The 17417-nt window shown below is 60.3% G+C and overlaps 6 protein-coding genes across 6 annotated transcripts; 5 read left to right on the top strand and 1 right to left on the bottom strand.

Annotated features, from left to right (window-relative positions):
- Positions 1 to 1016: 1016 nt before the first annotated feature.
- Positions 1017 to 2973, top strand: HRG_06353 (glycosyl hydrolase family 76 protein; the record flags this gene model as incomplete). Its single annotated transcript, XM_044864824.1, has 5 exons — positions 1017 to 1496; positions 1585 to 1634; positions 1701 to 2250; positions 2302 to 2728; positions 2801 to 2973. The coding sequence occupies 5 exons, from the start codon at positions 1017 to 1019 to the stop codon at positions 2971 to 2973; spliced, it is 1680 nt and encodes a 559-aa protein (XP_044719764.1).
- Positions 2974 to 3520: 547 nt separating this feature from the next.
- On the top strand, positions 3521 to 4802 carry HRG_06354 (uncharacterized protein; the record flags this gene model as incomplete). Its single annotated transcript, XM_044864825.1, has 2 exons — positions 3521 to 4067; positions 4129 to 4802. 2 exons carry the CDS (start codon positions 3521 to 3523, stop codon positions 4800 to 4802), a joined length of 1221 nt encoding a protein of 406 aa, XP_044719765.1.
- Positions 4803 to 5441: 639 nt separating this feature from the next.
- HRG_06355 (pyridoxal-phosphate dependent enzyme domain-containing protein) lies at positions 5442 to 7219 on the top strand (the record flags this gene model as incomplete). Its single annotated transcript, XM_044864826.1, has 2 exons — positions 5442 to 5642; positions 5690 to 7219. 2 exons carry the CDS (start codon positions 5442 to 5444, stop codon positions 7217 to 7219), a joined length of 1731 nt encoding a protein of 576 aa, XP_044719766.1.
- Positions 7220 to 10950: 3731 nt separating this feature from the next.
- Positions 10951 to 14015, top strand: HRG_06356 (cNMP-binding protein; the record flags this gene model as incomplete). The annotated part of the gene is made up of 3 exons (XM_044864827.1): positions 10951 to 12621; positions 12718 to 13875; positions 13920 to 14015. The coding sequence occupies 3 exons, from the start codon at positions 10951 to 10953 to the stop codon at positions 14013 to 14015; spliced, it is 2925 nt and encodes a 974-aa protein (XP_044719767.1).
- Positions 14016 to 14893: 878 nt separating this feature from the next.
- On the top strand, positions 14894 to 15998 carry HRG_06357 (inhibitor of apoptosis-promoting bax1 domain-containing protein; the record flags this gene model as incomplete). Its single annotated transcript, XM_044864828.1, has 2 exons — positions 14894 to 15447; positions 15515 to 15998. 2 exons carry the CDS (start codon positions 14894 to 14896, stop codon positions 15996 to 15998), a joined length of 1038 nt encoding a protein of 345 aa, XP_044719768.1.
- Positions 15999 to 16404: 406 nt separating this feature from the next.
- HRG_06358 (peptide methionine sulfoxide reductase domain-containing protein) lies at positions 16405 to 17119 on the bottom strand (the record flags this gene model as incomplete). Its single annotated transcript, XM_044864829.1, has 2 exons — positions 16405 to 16757; positions 16849 to 17119. 2 exons carry the CDS (start codon positions 17117 to 17119, stop codon positions 16405 to 16407), a joined length of 624 nt encoding a protein of 207 aa, XP_044719769.1.
- Positions 17120 to 17417: the final 298 nt, after the last annotated feature.

Here is a 17417-nt window from a genome sequence, read left to right on the forward strand (position 1 = left end):
ATGTATCACCGTTGTCCGCTAGCCGATGGACGACTGCGTTCTGAGGCCTCGGGGAACACAATGACGGGAGATGCTTCTTCGGAATCACAACATGCGGCTTTCCGAGCGGCCTGGGAGAAGATCCATCAAGGCGTTTTCCAGTTTCGAACGATCCTCGGGCCACAGAAGTGCTGTCAGCTGACGCCTGCCCGTCAACACTCCAACAACAAATTGATGTGAGACACGGGCTTGGTCATTCGGGCTGGTGGCTTGCGCGAGGCATGAGGCGGGATACGAGCTACAGTAGTCCGCAGCAAGAGACTGCGTGATTGATTGTCCAAGTCTAGACTCCTTTTGACCGGCAATTTCGTCGACGAGCGCCTGATCCCGTGACCTGCTGCACTGCGACGTCAACCTGGCTGCTGATCCACCCAATCCCCCAGCGATACTCTTCCTAATCGGGACAGACAACGGCTCCCTCCAGGCTGCTGGGCTTTCTTCTTCCAACCTCCAACTCTAAACCCTTTTAGCCTCTTTCCACCGGAACGAGCTTCGAAATGAACGCTTGCGACGCTGTCTCTCGTCTCGGCCCGCGGCTACGCGCACCCGCGTGGCTGAGGTCGCCGGCAGGGGCACGCCTCACGACTCCTCCGTACGCGCATCCGCACATCCGCGCATCCGCACCTCCATGCTCATCCTGCTCCTCCATCAAACCTCCTCCGCCCACGGTCACATCCGCAATCCCATCAGGAAGCTGCCTCTGGCCTTCGCTTCTCTCGCGTTGTATCAAGCGGGAAAGCATGACAGGAGCCGCCAACCTTGCTGTTTTCCAAACACCTGCGAATGACACGTCCGGCTAAGAGCCTCTCATCTCCTCGGCCTGCCAGGTTGATGTCCCCAGAGCTAAAGATATAAGTGTGGCCTGGAACGCCGTTTGGGTCCCATCTCCAGATCCAGTCTTCCTCGAAGCCTCAGCTGCACCCCCCTTGCCTCTCTCCTCATTATTCGCCATTCATCTGCCCCGTTGCCCTCGAGCCATGTTGCGTTACTCGCTGGCCGGCTGCTTCGCCGGCCTACTTTGCGCCCAGTCCATAGTGTCTGTCTCCGGCCTCCGCTTCCTGCCTGGCAAGCTCCGACACTACTGTTCCATCACCTCCGATCCATCTCCGCAAGTCTGCATACCGTTCCCGCTTCCCTTGGTGAAAAAGGAGGCCAAGAGTCCCGACCTTTCCGACATGGACAGTCAGGGGCTGCAAGATGTCTTCGACGCCCTCGCCGTCTTGCAAGACAGCTACTATGATGCCGTCAACGGCACTTGGCCAACCTCCATCGACTGGACAGGGGCCGTCATCGAGACGGTCCTCTCGGGAACGCTGTCGACCCTGACAAGGTCCCTCAACTCCGAGCATGTTGGCGGCGACGCCCAACGGAAGCAACGAGAGAACCTCATCTCCTCCCTCTATGCCCAGGTTGTCCACTCCTTTTTCGGCCAAAACGCCATTGCCATCAAGAACCAGGTAAGCCTTGACGCAGCGCTCTCGGCAGCACAGAAAAGTCCCGAATGCTTACGCTCACCTCTCTGGCGTGCCTTCTCATCACAAACAGGCGTATGATGACATTCTTTGGGTCGTTCTTGGCTGGATCGAGGCCATCAAGTTCGTCCGGCTTCACGCCGAGCTTCACTACCCTGGAACGGGCAATGCTTGCAAGTACACGCCAAGGGAGCTCAACCAAGCGCTCCAGAACATGCCATGGCAGGGCTACAACTGGTTCTGCACCTTTGCAGAGCGCGCTCGCGAGTTTTGGGATCTTGCTACCCACGGATGGGACACCTTGCTGTGTGGCGGCGGCATGGTCTGGAATCCCCGCCTGGAGCCCTACAAGAACGCCATCACGAATGAGCTTTGGATCGCCGCGTCCATCGCCATGTATGAGAACTTCCCCAACGACACCTTCCGGGAGGCTTGGGTTGCGAGCAAGGGCTTCCCCACCAGGGACCCCGTGTACCTGGCCGCTGCCGTCGAGGGCTACAAGTGGTTGAAGCAAGTCAACATGACCAACCAGCGGGGACTCTACGTCGATGGCTACCATATCGACAACAACAAGCCCAACAACGTCAAATGCGACGCCCGCGACGAGATGGTGTACACGTACAACCAGGGTGTCATTCTCACGGGTCAGCGAGGCTTGTGGGCCGTAACCGGAAGCCATTCGTACTTGGAAGAGGGCCACTCGCTGATCCAGTCGGTCATCAAGGCGACGGGCTGGGACGTGTTTGGCAACGCCCCGGTCGATGACGTGCATGCCCTGCCTCTCGGCCAGCTGCTGCCGCCATGGCATGGTCTGGGCCGCGGCGGTATTCTTGAGGAAATGTGCGACGCGAGCGGCACGTGCTCGCAGGATGGCCAGACCTTCAAGGGCATCTTCTTCCATCACCTGACGGCCTTTTGCGCGCCCATTGAGGCGGCTGGCGTTGCTACGCATGGCACCCGCGTCAGTTTGGAGCAGCACGCGCATGTACAGGCAGCCCATGGCAAGGCTTGCCGTGCATACCTGAGTTGGGTAAAGCACAACGCCAGGGCGGCACTGGGGACCCGCGACGAGCGAGGGCGGTTCGGCATGTGGTGGGGAGCCATCGTGTTTAGCCAGCCTGCCGTGTCCAAGTTCACCGATGGCATCGACCACGAGGCACCCAACGCCACCGATTACCGCAACGAGGGAACGCCGCGAGACGCAGTCTGGGGAAAGAGTAGCCCGTGGGAGCCCGGAGCGTACAAGATGCGGCTGAGTTGCCAAGACCAGTGGATTCGGCCTGCGGCAGACCACCGAGTGCCGGACGAGGCGAGGGCATGGGGCAAGAGCACGGACAAGCGCAGCACGGACAAGCGCGACGACGATCCCAACAACCGTGGCCGGGGGCGGACCGTCGAGACGCAGGCTGGGGGGCTCGCACTCTTGAGGGCGTACTGGGAGATCTCGCAGCAACAGTGGTGACGGATGGCGGTGTGACTCTGGCTCAGGACTTGAGCTCCGTGCCTTGACTCTTGTATGCAACTTCTCGGCATTCAGTAGGTAGCAGCAGTAGTGAGCATTGTCTTTGAGCCAAGCAAGATCGCTGCGTTTCACGGCCTACCCTGGAGCGCCCTTGTGACAGGCACAAATCTGAATTCGCACACCCCCCTGACGCCCGCCAGCCAATCATGAGGCAGTCGCATGGACACGGCGAGGCCAAGCACGATTCTTTGCGGTCATGACTGGCAGATGAGTTGCAATTAATGAAGCTTTGAAGCAGCGCGAGCTCGATGAGAATAAGATTATTGGCTGCTTACCGCCTTGCGATTCTACCTGGGATAATTATACCAAGTAAACATTCTGCAAATAGGTGGCCATGATAAAAAAGCGGGGCGGACGTGTCCAAAAAAGATGCCCATGTCCGAATATCGCGATTTCAACCACATCCTGTCGACTTACTATCTGCATTTGCTGCTCTTTCCTTTGTCAACCTCCCCACGCGTCCGCAGCACCATCAGCTTGGGGCACGATGAGCAAGACTCAATTCAAATGCCTCTGGGCACTGCCCCGCCTCTCATCCCGCCTCTCTCCAAGTCCGCTGCTCGCCCTCGCCCGGCGGCACCTTCACAAACCGCCCATCGAGTCGGAAACGACGCGCTACGGCGTCAGGCAAGCCATCTACCTCGCGCTGAGAGACGTCTTCAAGCGCGGGCCGTCGCATTACCGCAACAGCCGCGATGTGCGCAAGGTGATCAAGATGAACATGAGGAGGAGGGAGGTCTGCGACTTGGTCGACATGTACGGCCTGGGCTTTGTGTGCGACATGACGCGCGTTATGCTCCACCAGCGCATCTTTACGTCGCTTCATAGGGCCAAGGTTAACTTGCCCGACCTCTTTGGCCTTATCAAGATGCCTGAGAAGCTCAAGGGAGGGGGTCCCTATGCGGCCATGCAGGCCAAGGCGGATCTCGAGGCTCAGCTCGACAGGCTCACCATTGCCGATGTCAGTAGGCCGCCGGACAAGATGTCCTTTACCTCGCGCCTCGCCGAAGATACCACCTCTGATGTATCTATAAGTAGGTCATGTGCATTGTACGCAAAACGAGGGAAACCGGTTGAATGCTGAAAGCTTTTTAGCCCCCGTGTCCGACGACACGGCGCACCTGAGAAGAAGAGACCGGTTATTGCCGTGTCCGGAAGAGACGCTGCCGCCCTTCCCGACCAAGCTCCCCTTCGCCGCACAGCACGAGATGCTCCGGCGGCTGCAGACGATTCTCGAGGCCGTGTGCTACGGCTACGGGATGCGCGTGATGCCGCGCGTGATGCGTCTCCGGCGATGGGACTGTCCCGAGGCGGCGGAGCTGCACGAAATGGTCGACACCTTCATGTCCAAGGACGAGCACTTCCTCGAGACGGGCCGCACGACGGTGCCGCTCGAGGAGCTCCTGCAGTCCATCTCCCTCATCCGCCACGCCGCCGTCCACCGCATCCCCATGACCGTCGTCCAGGCCAACAAGTTCCTCCGCGACGCCGAGGCCCTGGCCCTGATGCTGGGCGACCGCCCCCGCGCGGCCGCCATTGTCGACCTCGCCGACGCGGCCGCGCCCGTCATGGACAGGATGATGCGCCAGGTCAGGGGGACGCGCTCACGGCTGGTCCAGACGCTGGATGACTTCTCGGCCCGGCGCGACGAGCTGCGGCGCTTGGAGACGGAGGCCATTGAAGGGCTGGCGCGGGAAAACGCCGAGTGCCGAAAGGTGGCGGGCGAGCGCATCCAGGAAATCTTTACTCCTATTGCCAAGCCCTCGTGACCGTCCAGGTGTTTGGCTTTTGCACGCATCATGACCGTGGCGTTTGATCGACTGCAGTCGACTGGGAAGAATAGGCTGTTGCTAGCGGTGGAACGCGTGTACATACATACATACATCTCCTCAACATGGACATGTGCCAAAGGACTTTTCAAGCAATCCCGTCGGGCCTGATCATCGTCTTGGAGAGCAACAAGAGTGCCCTCCAAATGTACGCATGCATGGTCCCAGGAGCTTGGCGCGGCGCGGCGGAGAGGCTTGAACGAGAACGGCCGAGAATCCAAATCAATTGAGTCCCCGACGGCGGCGTGTGTGTGGGCGGGAAAGCGGATGCAGCGAATGACGGATCGATGCTGGTCCATGAAACATGAGACATCCTTATCATGTCGACAAAGTACATCATCGAGCAAATATCGAATATATTGATGCAGACGTCCTCCACTGAGAAGCGGTTCTATTTGCATATGGCCGACCGACTGGTCGGTTTTGTCCCCCGCGCCGATACCGCTTGGGAAAAACGGACCTGGCGCGGAGGGGGGAAAACAATCACGAAAATTGGACCCCAAGGCCCCATCTCTCCTCCGACTCTATTCTTCGTCAACTCCCCGCCTCCAACACTCCCCGTCCATCCATCATCTCGACATGCCGTCGCTCAACGGGCTCCCGGCCACCAATGGCGCGGCGGCCCCGGACCTCGATGGCCACCCGCGGCCCCAGACTCCCGCCGGCACAATGGCCTTGACCGAGTACAGCGCAAACCCGTCGCCGCCATCCGGCGAGAAGCTTGCGCGCCTCCGCGAGCTGGTCCCCGACGACCTCCTTCTCCCCAATGGCTATCCAGACGTAGGCCTCCCTCAGTCCAGCCGACTCCTCGGCTGACCGTCCCCAAGTACTTGCGAATGATTGCGAGCGCGACCTCGCGCGTCTACGAGGCCTGCCGCGTCACTCCCTTGACCCCGGCCATCAACCTGGGCAACCGGCTCGAGTGCAACGTCCTGCTCAAGCGCGAGGACACACAACCTGTCTTCAGCTTCAAGCTGCGCGGGGCCTACAACAAGATGGCCCACCTGGACCCTGCCCTAAGCTGGGGCGGCGTCGTCTGCTGCTCCGCCGGCAACCATGCCCAAGGCGTCGCCTATTCCGCCCGCAAGCTCAAGATCCCGGCCACCATCATCATGCCCGAGGGCACCCCGAGCATCAAGCACAAAAACGTCGCCCGCCTAGGCGGCCACGTCGTCTTGCACGGCGCCGACTTTGACGCCGCCAAGGAGGAGTGCGCCCGCCGCGCGAAGCAGGACGGCCTCATCAACATCCCGCCCTTTGATGATCCCTATGTCATCGCCGGCCAGGGGACCATTGGCAACGAGCTCTTTGGCCAGGTCAACATGTCCAAGGTCGAGGCCATATTTTGCTGCTGCGGAGGCGGGGGGCTCATCGCCGGTATCGGCCTCTACGTCAAGCGCATGGCGCCCCACGTCAAAATCATCGGCGTCGAGGCCCGCGACGCCAACGCCATGGCTCAGTCGCTGCGCAAGGGCGAGAGGGTCGTCCTCAAGGACGTCGGCCTCTTCGCTGACGGTGCTGCCGTCAAGACACTGGGCGAGGAGACGTTCCGCATCGCCCAGGACGTCGTCGACGAGGTCGTCGAAGTCACCACCGACGAGATCTGCGCCGCCATCAAGGACATGTACGACGATACCCGCTCTGGCCTCGAGCCCGCCGGCGCGCTATCCATCGCGGGCCTCAAAAAGTATGTTGCGCAGCGGCCGTCGCACGACCCGAGCCGGACCCTCATTGCCGTGACATCGGGCGCCAACATGAACTTTGATCGGCTCCGGTTCGTGGCCGAGCGCGCGGCCCTGGGCGAGGGAAAGGAGGTTCTCTTGTCCGTCACCATCCCCGAGAGGCCGGGCGCCTTCGCCAAGCTCATCGACAGCGTTACGCCCCATGCCGTGACCGAATTTTCCTACCGGTACGGCACGGGTGAGCGCGCACGTGTCATGATCGGTCTGTCGCTGACGGCGCCACCGACTCAGCGCGACGAGGAGCTGAGAACGCTGCTGGAGCGCATCCAGTCCGAGGGCATGGACGTGACGGACCTGTCTGGCGACGAGCTCGCCAAGAGCCATGTGCGGTATCTGGTAGGCGGGCGCTCGGGTGTGCTCAACGAGAGGCTTTACATGTTTAGCTTCCCCGAGAGGCCCGGCGCCCTGGAGAAGTTCCTCATGACGCTGCGGCCAAAGTTCAACATTAGCCTGTTCCACTACCGCAACTACGGCGGCGACATAGCCAAGGTGCTGGCGGGCATCTCTTGCCCGGAGGACGAGGCGGGCGAGCTGTCGCAGTTCCTGGGCGAGGTCGGGTACCCATTTGAGGAGTGCACGGATTCAGAAGTGTTTAAGACGTTTTTGCGGGCATGAGCAAGAGGGGCTCGCCCGCTCTTCAACCCCGGCCAGCTTCTCAAGACTTCTTCCCGTCGGTCATCGGGCTGAGCATTGGAGGAGCAGAGCACCGGTGACGGAGGGCCACTTGTGGCTCCATCCCTCGTGCAGCGCCGGCACGGAAGCGGCATTGGAAGCACAGTGGGGAAGCTTTGATAGAATAGATAGGATCTAGAACTGGGTCAATGTTGGGGAGGGATTGGCCAAAGAGAGGGGAGAGGGATTATTGGCGAGTATTGGATAAGCCCTACCCGACTTGGCCTGTCACGGGATAAGGCGAGCCACACTGAGGCTCAGACTTGTAGCCTATGGCTGGCTACCTAGGGAACAAGGCAAAAGAGCAAGCCAGGATTCTGGCCCTGAAACAAACAGCCATCGGGTGAAGGGAGTTGAAACAAAGGCAGCGCGCCGTCGCCTCGCCGGTTGCAACGTGGATGCGACACATCGGGATGCGCCGAGATTGATCCACGTGCATCTGGCTAAGGGCTGATCTGGGCTTGGGACCGCACGGGTGGGCCGGTGACAGGTTCGTGGGCGGGCGGAAGACGAAACGCGTTCCGACTCTCGGGCACGACTGGAGGAAGATATAATAATACGGCATGAAGAAGAAGACGAGGGAGAGAGGAAAAAGAGCGAGGAAGTTGGACTGGTGGACTGCATGGCACGTGACGAAAAGGTGCAAACCTAAGCGCTGAGAAGGAGCTCATCAGCATGTGTTGGGTGCGGAGTGCATCATGGCGTGCACGGCGACAGCCAATACCCAATACCCAATACCCTTTACCGTTTACCTCCCTTTACCTGGTAGTGCTTGCACTGTGCTACCGAGGAGAGCCTGGCGGGGGATTTCTTGCCTGGTAACTGCGGAGTAACTTACGGATACATCAACCTGGAAACGGCACATGCACAGGCACCAGACGAGGGGCACCAGACGAGGGGCACCAGACGAGGGGCACCAGACGAGGGGCACCAGACGAGGGCGCTGTCTCGGTCACTTGCAGACGGCATCTGCGCTGAGAGCATCGGGAGAGATTGGATCTGCGTCTGCCGGCCAAAAAGGGACGGACGAGACGCCTGCCGCGCGCATTGCAGGCCTGCCCCGACCTGCATGAACCTCTGGGCCGGGCCTCGAGCGCTGCTGGACGGGCTGGGCTAAATACATCAACTCGAGAATGCTTGACTCGGTGCCCGTATCCACGTGGCGACCGGCCGAGGGGGGTCCCTGGCCAAGGAGGATCGAGATGGTGCATCATGTCCCCATGGGGGCACAGCATCTGAGCATAGGAAGCAACCGGGACACTTGTCTAGAGGAATCTGAAGGTGAAGAGGCAAAGGCAGGACTCCAAAACGTTGGTGCAGTACGACGGCACGACGGGCTGGAGTGCGTGTCCCAAGGCGGTGGGCCCTGCACTCCGGGTAATATTACTTGGGCTCGACATTCGTCGAGGTGCAGAGCAAGGCGATGATTCGGGAGCAGAGCTGATTCGGGAGCAGAGCGGGTACCGCTTCCAAAAGGCTGTGCCAGCTGTTCCAAAATCTTTCCATCTGTGGACCTAAAACTTTGTTTATCCCCCTTCCGGGGGTCTTAGTCGAGGTCTAGTAATGGCCTGCCCAAGCTTTCGGCTGCGACACCCGTTCCCAACTTCACCTGCAACGGCATTAATGATACACAGCAGCAGCGGGAGCGTTTGGGGCATGGCGGGAAAAAGGGCGCCCTGGGCGCAGCCACGTCGGTCCAAGGGGACTGGCCAAGGAGCGCGTGGCCAGGAATACATGTACGGATGCCGAGAAACAACAATAACCATCTCCGTAGAATCATCTCCGTAGAGAGATGGATGGCCCTTCAACAATTGGCCTGTGCTCAACGACCAACCAAGCCAGACAAGGTCTTCCCTGCCCCGTCTGCCCCCCCTTGGCCGTGGCGGAGAGCGATGACAGGGTGCGCGGAGGCGGAGGCGGAGACGGGGGGGTGGACGAGGGGCGGCACCGTGCGGGCCAAGCACGGTCGGGTATTTGGAAACTCGCGAGACGGGACTCGAGCCTTGACACGTCTCTCAATGTATGATTTATTTCTGGCTACCTAGTTTTTGTTTGCCCGAGTCTCGAGGAAATGTTGATGTATTAAGGCGCTGCTGCGCTCTGTAGAATCCGCCTGGTGCGTACTACCTAGGTAGGTACCTGGGTACTACTAGTAGACCTACAACTGGTTCACCACATTCTTCTTCTTCTTCTTCTTCTCTTCAACAAGGGTTCCTCTCTTCAACAAGGCGCGCCATGCCCTCTGTTCCTGAATAAACCCCTCTCTTCAATGGCGCAGAGTCAGGGGAGAAAAAGAAAAATAAAGAAGCGAGCCAGGGCCGCTGATCGGCTGACCCGCGGCTTGGTGCCTCTCTAACTCTCTCCTGACGTAGCAAGCCTAGGCCTGCAGACCTAGAGCATGGGGTACAAGGATGCGCTGCGGATGTTCCGGAGTCGCCGTCTCTCCGCTCTCCCTCTCTGCATGCATGCGTGTCTCTGCCCGTCTCTCCCACGTCAGCCTCCGCCGCAGTTGGGGTCTCATCCAGGTGCCTCCAGCCTGGAACCCACTGGCCGAGCCCGCCTGTTCGGGCCTGGGAGTGAGCTACCGACAGACAGTACCTGCACCCACCCGTGCACCAGCCCTGAAGCTGTCTTCCTCTCTGGGCCACCACCAAAGCTGGGGCCTTTTCCCCCTGTACCTACGCAATCCGCCCATTTCTCATCCCGCATCCCACTGCCCCCGTCTCTCTCGAACCCTTTCCTCCCGTCGACGCGCCCATCGACCCGATCCTCTGTCTCGGCCCACCCGTCCTCGCAGCTACCGCGACAATTGTCAGGCTTTTTGCACTTGTCCCCTGCAATCCCGTACGCTTGCCCTCCCGCCGCTCCTTTGCCCGTGTCGTCATCATGCTGACTCTGCTTCTTTCGCTTCCAGCCAGCCCGTCGGCCTTCTCCGCGACACTCTGGTCCATCGAGAGACGGCGAGACAGGCAACACGCGCTTTCGTTCTCGAGGCGACTCCTTCCAGCGACACAGCATCCCCGTGCTGTCCGGCTGTCATCGTTGCGCCCGGTGCTCGTCCTAACTTGATCCGTATCCGCCACCACCACCACTACAAGTCAACCTGCGCTCTCGCGCCCACCCTCCGAAGCCGCTCTTGCATCGACCGTGCTGCGACATCACAGGCTGTGATTGTGCGCATCGACCGACCTTTGCCCCCTCCGACGCCGCTTCCCCTCATTCCGCTATCTGCGCCTCAGTCAGCCCGGGCCATCGGATGCTTGCCTTGTACCAGCCAACCGTTGAGATTTCGTGTCAGGCACCCGGCCGCCGGCCGTGCCTTGTTGGTGGCCTGTTCCCGAATATTGGCTTCATGAGCGGCAGCGCGTGAAGCTACAACGTGCTTTCTTTCGAGTCCCAACACAAGCGGCCAGTGCTCGCGACAGCCACGAGAGCTGCTTGCCGCGCCGAGAACACGGTACGCGTGTCGAGAGCTACGGGTCGCCACGGCTGGACCGTCGCCAAGTATTTCGCGTCCGGCCCGCAGAAGCCTACCTCCCCCCACGGATAGTTTTCTCGCCGCGGAAGGGAGGGGGGGAAGGAGCAGGTCGCCGTTTCTCTGGCGTCCCCTGCTCAACCGACCTCGTGGTGATTAGCATACCTTTTCCGACGGGCCACCAATCTGCAACTTCATCATGAGGCGCGGGCGCCCTTCCACTTCGGCCTCGCCCTACCGGGCGTTGGCTCATCATGTCCACCAGGCCGGCTCATCCGCCGTCTTGTCCGACTCGAGCTCTCTCATTCGATCCTTCGACGTCGAAACCAATCCGGCGCGGCCGGTCCGTCCATCCCCACTCGCCGCCTCCACCATCAGGGACATGCCGCTCGATCTGGTGGAGCGTGTAAGGTCCTTTCCCCTGTTCCAATCGGCCCCGGGGGAATTTCTCATTGCCATAGGCAACCACTTGAAGCCCCAAGTCCATGGACCCAACGATCACATTGTCGCCGAAGGGGACGACGCAAAGGCCATGTACTGGCTCGTTCGCGGGGTTGTTGCAGTCACGTCCCGCGACGGGGAGGCGGTCTATGCGGAGCTCAAACCCGGCGCCTTCTTCGGAGAGATTGGCGTCCTCATGGACATGCCGCGAACTGCAACCATTGTCGCTCGAACCAAGTGCCTTTTGCTCGTCCTTAAGAAGGAAGACCTGCAACTCGTCATGCCCGGGTTTCCCGAAATGGAACAAGCCATCATGGAAGAGGCCCAAGAGCGCCTTCACCTGCTCAAAAAGAAGAAAAGGCACCAAAGCGGCTCATCGGTCGGATCCTCACAGGGGCGAATAAGAGATGGAGCTGCCGCCTCGCGGGCAACCGCGCCCGGTGAGGTGTCGACTGGCGAGAGCGGCGCCATCAAGGACGGGGCAGTCGTCAACAACCCCAAGAAGAGAAAGTCCCCGAGCCCCGGAATCATCGAGGACCCAGCCGCCGGCGGCAGTGCTATTGGGAGCGGCCTGGTGAATATCCGCAAAACCCTCAAGGAGCTTCCCCTGTTCTCAACATTGCCTCCCGACATTCTCCATTTTTTGGGGCTCAGCGTGCAGCCCAAGACGTGGCCGCCCTTTTCGGACATCATCCAGCAGGGCAGCTCCGGCAACGAAATCTACTTCATCGTTCAGGGCGAGGCTGAAGTGGTCCACCACGACCCGCCTGGTGAACGGCAAGGCGCCCAGCAGCAAAAATCTCTTGGCGGCTTGGTTCATTCGCGGCCGCGGCTCCGGTCGGGCCAGTATTTTGGCGAAGTGGCAAGCCTGGGGCTTTCGGCGGATCGAACCGCCACCGTGAGGTCCATCACGACAGTCGAATGCCTGATGGTTCCGGGCGAGGTCTTGGAGGAGCTATGGCAACGGTGTCCGCCAGGCATCAAATCTCAAGTCGAAGAGACGGCTAGGATGCGCTATAGCGGGGGCCGTCGAGGTGAGGGAGCCGAGGACATTGACATGGCCGATGTCGACAGATCCGACCAGGTTTCCAGTCTGCCCCATACGCCGCCGACGGCTCCTTCGAGCAGGCTCTCCATGTCCAAGTTGCTCTTCGCGAACCCGTCGGCGCAGCAGATTGGCCCGGGTAGCAAAGACGACTCGGATATGATGGAGCCCAAGGATCCCGATCCATTCCTAAGCGTCAACATGGAAAATCTCAGAAACCGCCGGCGACAGTCTCTAGCTCCTCCCACTCCACCAACACCGCAGTTGGAGCCGACGACGCCCAGCCGATCGAATGGCGTCGGTCGCTCGCCTCTAACAGACGTGATGACGACGCCCATCAAATTGGATCTAGCTGCACAATCTCCTCCAGACTCCGGGCATATCGTGCGGGCCAAGCGGGCCAAGACTCTACTTACCCAGCGGCCCGCCTCCCTAACGAGTGGAAAACCAGCGGTAGCAGCCGCCGCCACCGCCGCGAAGTTGGACGGCCTTCTCGTGTGCATCTTCAAGCACCTCGATATCGGAGATCTTGTTCGCCTGCGCATCGTGAGCAGACGATGGCGCCAGATCCTGACCACGTCGCCCGACATCTGCCACGAAGTCCACCTGTCCCGCTACAACCGGACGGTAAACGATGATGTCATCGTCCACGTCCTCGCTCCCTTCATCGGCACACGAGCCGTGACGGTCGATTTGAATAACTGTTTTCACATTACAGACGAGGGGTTTTCCGCTCTTTGGCGCGGCTGTGGCAAGAATATCAAGGAGTGGAGGATGCGGTCTGTCTGGGACGTCTCCGCGAGCCAGATTCTGGAGATGAGCGAAAATGCAAAGAATCTGGAGGAGATAGACTGGAGCAACTGCCGCAAGGTGGGAGACAACCTTCTGGGCCGCGTGGTTGGATGGGTTGTGCCTAGCGCATCCCCTCCCGGCGCCATGGTGGCGACCAAGAAGAGAGGCAATATGGTGATGATGTCGTCGTCCAACCCGCTGGGCCAGTCGAGGGACAAGAAGAGAACGAGGAAGGCGGGCCAGAGCAAACAGGCGCAGCACGCAAATGGTCGGGACGACAAAGAGGCGTCCAAGAAGAACCAGCATAATGCAGCAGCGCCCGTCGGCCCGGGCGCTGTGATTGGATGCCCGAAGCTCAGCAAGCTCAACCTGTCCTATTGCAAGCACGTTACAGACCGGTCAATGGCGCACCTGGCCGCCCACGCCTCCAGTCGCCTCCGATCGCTTTCCCTAACTAGATGCACCTCCATCACCGATGCCGGGTTCCAGTCGTGGACGGCGTACAAGTTTGCGAAGCTGACGCATCTCTGCCTGGCGGACTGCACCTACCTCTCGGACAACGCCATTGTCGCGCTCGTCAACTCTGCCAAGAACTTGACGCATTTAGACCTCTCCTTCTGCTGCGCCTTGTCCGACACATCGACCGAGGTTGTCGCCTTGGGCCTCCCGAGGCTGCGGGAGCTGCGGATGGCCTTTTGCGGCAGTGCCGTGAGCGACGGAAGCCTTGAGAGCATCGCTCTGCACCTCAACGAGCTGGAGGGCCTGAGCGTTCGCGGCTGCGTGAGGGTCACGGGTCGGGGCCTGGAGAGCGTGCTGGAAGGCTGCCCACGCCTCGGTTGGGTGGATGTGAGCCAGTGTCGCAACCTAGAAGGGTGGCTCTGCACCGGTAGCCTCGCAGCATGGGGTTACGACGATCGGGGGGTCAAGCAGCCGCCCGGGATGATTCCGGCTTCGATGTCGCCGCCGGCGCCCGCCACGAGCGATGAGGATGGCATTGACGAAACAAGGCGTCCTGGGCCACCCAAGTCGATGAGCGTGGCGGCGATGCTGACAACGCCTGGCTTACTTTCTAGAGCAAGATTTAGTGGATTCATGGGAAGGCGGACGAGGCAGCCCGTGAGATTTATTGTCGAGAAGGGGGGCGAGGGGCTACGATGATACCCTCGGACGCGCCGGCCGAAACTTGCCGGTCCCAGGGCTCACGTGTGGTGGGTGGAAGGATCCGTTGACAGGATCTCATGATTGTGGTGGATAAAGGCGACTGATAGAGCAATGGGCGAGCAAATAACGAGACATGATACCCTGTGCATAAACAATGACAAGACATACGAGTTGATTCAAGACCTTTTACATGAGCTGAAGGCGGTGATGGCTGGGTGGTCATGCAGTCGGATCGATGGCGGGAGTTGAAGGACTGACAGGTTTGAGAGATGTTGGACTCAATCATGTGCTTTTATTCTCGTGTTCTAGATGAATCGAGACCATTTGCGCCTCCCGAGCCCGATTCGTTTTGGCGAAAGACCTCCTCGCATTAAGGAAAGCATGCCTCATTCTACTAACCTTTGATTGAGGTTCCTCGCAGAGAACACCTGGCTGGGTAGGTACGAATACGGATATGCTATGTTACGATTTGGGATCTGGCCTGCGAAACGCCTCGGCTGACTCATGTTCTGCAGTTGAAGATTCCACAAAGTTCCACGTGATGCTCGGACTTTACTAAGCTCCAGACTCCGACCGGGACGTCATGTAATGGAAACCCCCGCCAGCGTCATTCGTGTACCTTTTTCCTTTCCGCCTATTAACGAATCACACCCTCACGCGGCATCAGAAACCCATATCCACGCATACGGTTTCGCCTAGAATCATGTCCTTTGTGCTCAGCATCCGGCAGAGCCCTGCGCGCCTCGCGCAGCGACTCCCCGCGCTGTCCAAGTCGACGCTGCTCGCGACCTCGCGGAGCTTCCACGGGCCGGCGGCCAAGTCGACGGCCAAGCGCTTCACCCCTCGCATCGCCACCTCGGCGGCGACGCGCAATGCCTTTGCTCGCGGCGGCGGCGGGCGGCTGTTTCACCAGGAGGTGCCGGGCCAGCAGCAGCAGGCGGCGGCGGGCGGCTCCACGATGCGCAGGCTGCTGGTCGGAGGCGCCGTCTTCGGCGGCACGCTGGTGGCCATCAACGCCGTCTTCAACCGCGAGACGAGAGACGACGGCGGCATGCCCCTCTACGAACGCGAATACCTCAACAGCACATTTATGCACACGGGCCTGGGCATCGGAATCATCGGCTTGACGGCCCGGCAAATGGTGCAGACGGGCTTCGTGTATCGCCTCATGGTGACGAATCCTTGGGTCGTTGGGCTGGGCGGCCTCGCGCTCAGCTTTGCCACCATGATTGGCGCTAGGTCCATTAGCCCTGACAAGTAAGTCTGAGAACCACTTGATGCGCAAGCCTTGGGGAAGGTCTGCTGTTAACCGTGCGAACCATAGCTATATTCCCAAGTATGCCATGTGGGTGGCTTTCAACGCCACGCAGGCCGCCTTCGTCGCCCCTCTGCTTGCCTTTGTGCCTGGCCCTCTGATTGCCCGTGCCGGTCTCTACACGGTGGCCATGATGGGCTCCCTATCCATCGTGGGCGCGACGGCTAAGCAGGAGAAGTACCTCTACATTGGCGGCCCGCTCCTGGCAGGCCTCGCCGTTGTCGCCGCGTCTGGCTTCGCCCCGCTCATCATCCCCGCCACGGCCGTCCGCACCCTCGCCCTCACCGAGGGTATCTGGCTGTACGGCGGCCTGGCCGTGTTTGGAGGCTTCACGCTGTACGACGTGCAAAAGGTGCTCTACCACGCGAGGATGGCCGAGGCGGGACGGATGCGGCGCGACCCCGTTAACGAGAGCATCTCGCTGGAGCTGGACTTTTTGAACATTTTCGTCCGCTTGGTGCAGATTTTGTCCATGAACCAGAAACGGAAGTAATGGGGACGGAGCGGTGGCTGGAACTTGGTTTGATTGCAAAGAACCCCTCTCATTGAGTCTTCTTTAGGGTCTGGGGCAGAGAAGCCCAACGGTGTACTCATAGGCGTGGGAAGTTTTGGGAGATTGAAAAAAACCGAGTCAGATATTTATCATGTGATGGTGTGATTCGAGCGACTGTCAGTTTGTATGGTGTCTTTTGCGAATTAAACTTCTCGTGAAAGCTGACGACTGGCAACTTGGTTTTTGGTTCTATTTCATTTTCATGTTTCCACACTTGGCACACTGTAGTTTATTCAGGCAGTGTGATACACAGTGGCTTTATTCAGAGCATAAATCGTACCCGTAGTCTTTGTTTCGCAACATTTGTTTCCCTTTTCATTCCCGTTCCCACACCACCCCAGCCCCGTCAGTCGCGCAAAGGCGGAAAGTCGCGGAGGAAGTGACTAGGGCACTCGTAGCCGCCGGCGTTGCGGTCGAGGTAGAGCTGATGGTACTCCTCGGCGGACCACCAGCGGCCGGCAGGCAGCACCTCTGTGACGACGGCGCCCTTCCACCACTGTTCGTTTGCGCGGCGGGTGACGTCGCGGGCGACGCGCTCCTGCTCGGGGCCGTGGAAGTAGATTGCGGAGCGGTACTGGGGCCCCGCGTCCGGGCCCTGGCGGTTAAGCGTCGTGGGGTCGTGGAAGCGGTAGAAGAACTCGAGGAGCTGGCGGTACGAGACCTTTTCGGGGTCGAAGATGATTTGCGCGGCTTCGGCGTCTGCGGGAAGGGGGTTCGATCGGCGGGTTAGCCATGGAAGCGGATCGCAGCAGCAGAGAAGGAGGGAGGAGGGAGAGGAGAAGAGACATACGCCCCGTCTTGCCGCCGCAGACAGCGCGGTACGAGGGATCGTCGACGTCGCCGCCGATGTAGCCGACGCGGGCGTCGAGCAGGCCCTTGCCGGCAAAGTGGCGGCGGTAGAGGTGCTCGGTGCCCCAGAAGCAGCCGGCGGCGACGGTGCAGCGCTGGGCGCCCTCGGGGATGGGCAGCGCCGCGGCGGAGTCGGCGGGCGCCATGGAGAGGCGCAGCGGGTGCTGCTGCGTGAGGAAGCCCGTGAGGCGGGCGAGGAGCGGGGAGGGCATGGCGGGGGGCTGCGGGCGCGTGTCAATGTCTTTTGCTTTGGTTTGCGGCTGCGGCGTCGTGTCTGGTGACGGGTTCGGTTGAGTCGGCGGTGGCGTGAATTGCGCGATGGGGGAAAAAAGTGTCGAAAATGGAGAGCTGCGGATGGTGGAGTGGTGGATGGAGCTGCGGGATCGCCGTTGACGACGAGGTCATGGATGACGACGGTTAAGTCAGCACCCTTGACCCTGAAGTACCGTTGCTAAAGGTAAAGGTAGCCCTAACGGGCTTAGTCTAATCGGGGACCACTGACGCAATCCC

Source organism: Hirsutella rhossiliensis (assembly GCF_020360975.1).
Source record: "Hirsutella rhossiliensis strain HR02 chromosome Unknown scaffold00006, whole genome shotgun sequence".
Lineage (NCBI taxonomy): Eukaryota > Fungi > Ascomycota > Sordariomycetes > Hypocreales > Ophiocordycipitaceae > Hirsutella > Hirsutella rhossiliensis.